A 2,572-nucleotide genomic window follows, 5' to 3' on the forward strand; every position below is an offset into this window, starting at 1 on the left:
TGACGTAGATAACCTTAGGATTGTGGGATACCGCACTAGAGCTCTGGTATGACTTAGCATGTTTATTTGTAATAAAGCACAAAGCTACACAATGGGCTATCTGTGCTCAGCCCACCACGGGTATCGAAACCGACTAGTTAGGGGAAATGAAAGGTTGCAGTACTGGTTAGTTTTACACATGAATACACTGTCGTCAATTAGTTTTAATATTTTTAAACCACACTGGTATCGAAACCCGTGGTGGGCTGAGCACAGATAGCCCATTGTGTAGCTTTGTGCTTAATTACAAATAAACAAAATTCGTCAGCGTGACCGACAAGATAGACGTACGTATTTTTTAACACGGGTCATTTTCAGAAAAAAACTTTCAACAAGAATCGGTTACTAGAAGAAAAAAAACACATTTATTTTATTATTCATATCGCATCTCTGAAGGAAAGATTAAGTAGAAACAATTTATAAAAATTTTACTGCAACTCTCGATGATGAAGTGGACGGGACTTATTTGTGTCCCTCTATTATGTGCTGTGTAATATTCACTCGTTATTTGTGTCCCTCTATTATGTGCTGTGTAATATTCACTCGTTATTTGTGTCCCTCTATTATGTGTTGTGTAATATTCACACGTTATTTGTGTCCCTCTATTATGTGCTGTGTAATATTCACACGTTATTTGTGTCCCTCTATTATGTATTGTGTAATATTCACACGTTATTTGTGTCCCTCTATTATGTATTGTGTAATATTCACACGTTATTTGTGCCCCTCTATTATGTGCTGTGTAATATTCACTCGTTATTTGTGTCCCTCTATTATGTATTGTGTAATATTCACTCGTTATTTGTGTCCCTCTATTATGTATTGTGTAATATTCACACGTTGTGTCCCTCTATTATGTGTCGTGTAATATTCACACGTTATTTGTGTCCCTCTATTATGTGCTGTGTAATATTCACTCGTTATTTGTGTCCCTCTATTATGTATTGTGTAATATTCACACGTGTTCATAATGAAAATGTCGTTTCAAGATATTTATTTCAACCAAAATTAGAACGCTTTTCTTACAAACTGAATACTGTCACAAGAGTAAGTTGATTCTAATATTATCATACCTAGAAGCTAGAAACATTAATAACTCTTCATAAAATAATGTCCGTACAAAAATTCAAATTGAACTTTGTTTATATGTGAATTTGTTTTATTAGAGCAGGAGAAGTCGATTTTGAAGCATGGAGTCTCAGCACCATGTCAAAGGTCATATATTAGTAACAGGAAGTTCAGGTTTTATCGGATGTCACGTGGTCTTGGCTCTGTTAGAAGCTGGTTATGACGTAGTTTCCGTTGCTTCGATGAAATCGTCAGTTCCAGGTACGTTGTGTTTGTTTGTTTATTTTTTGAATTTCGCGCAAAGCTACACGAGGGCTATCTGCGCTAACCGTCCCAAATTTAGCAGTGTAAGACTAGAGGGAAGGCAGCTAGTCATCATCACCCACCGCCAACTCTTGGGCTACTCTTTTACCAACGAATAGTGGGATTGACCGTCACATTATAACGCCCCCGCGACCCTCAGGTTGCGAGTCGAGCGCCCTAACCACCTGGCCATGCCGGCTCGGTACATTGTGTTTCAATTTTTTTGTGTAACACTAGCTAGTATGTAGTTTTTTTCCCCTAAAAGTTGGTACAGTTTACCAAAAATTATTATTTTGTTGATGTCAAATTTTCCCGACGTTACAACGTAGTAGTAGCGCCCACCGTACTAGAAGCCATAAATGATAGAATATCAAATAATGATTACTGAGCTATTCACAAAGTTATTTATAGAAGTCTGTTTGTTTCAGAATAACATGGAAAGCTATACAAGGAAAGGCTGCTATTTATCAGCACCCACCGCCCACTTTTGGGCTACTCTAATCGAATAGTGGGATGTGACTTTCACTTTTATATCGCACCCACAACCCCAAAGTGCGAAGTCTGTTTATGCATCAACGGAATGAAAACCAAACTCACGGTTCGGGCTCGCCAACCACTGGGCCACGCTTGCTCCAATTTAAAGACGTAATATGTATGAAATTATAACATAGGAATTTGGTTAATGAGTCGATGGTAAGTTTCCTGGCCTACAATGCTAAGATGCGGGGTTCGATTCCCCCGGTTTCACAGAGCGCAAATAGCTCATTGTTTAGTTTTTCACAAACAACAACACCTTTGCGCTTAAAAAAAACGTCAGCCACTTGTTTGTGATGTGACTAAATGTGTTCAGGTGCTGCATGGAACATTCTAGAACGTACTTATAACTAAATATATATATAGCCGATCTCCTGATACAGACCATATTTCAGATTTTGTTTGCTTGAAGTTGAGCACAAAGCTCCACAATGGGCTATCTGTACTCTGCCCACCACGGGTATCGAAACTCGGTTTCTAGCGTTGTAAGTCCGCAGATGTACCGCTTTGTCACTGGGGGACGATTATAGATAGACTTACGATCTTATTTTGGCCTGGTGATTAGGGTTCTTGACTTACAATTTGCAAGTTGTGAGTTCGACCCCATCACTAAACATGCTCGCTCTTT

At 38.7% G+C, this 2,572-nt stretch overlaps 1 protein-coding gene across 4 annotated transcripts in view; it reads left to right on the plus strand.

The window, feature by feature from the left end:
• The window catches only part of LOC106473694 (UDP-glucose 4-epimerase-like), a 13,689-nt gene that overhangs the window by 4,412 nt on the left and 6,705 nt on the right, over positions 1 to 2,572 (plus strand). For 2 of the 4 annotated variants that reach the window (XM_022402095.1, XM_022402094.1), the window contains exon 2: positions 1,211 to 1,368. In XM_022402095.1, the coding sequence (XP_022257803.1) occupies positions 1,230 to 1,368 (139 nt within the window). In that variant the 5' untranslated portion in view covers positions 1,211 to 1,229. Of the gene's footprint in view, positions 1 to 1,205; positions 1,369 to 2,572 lie in introns of all 4 variants that reach the window. The other 2 variants (XM_022402093.1, XM_022402092.1) reach the window with 1 other exon arrangement.

Source organism: Limulus polyphemus, unplaced genomic scaffold, assembly GCF_000517525.1.
Source record: "Limulus polyphemus unplaced genomic scaffold, Limulus_polyphemus-2.1.2 Scaffold6409, whole genome shotgun sequence".
NCBI lineage: Eukaryota > Metazoa > Arthropoda > Merostomata > Xiphosura > Limulidae > Limulus > Limulus polyphemus.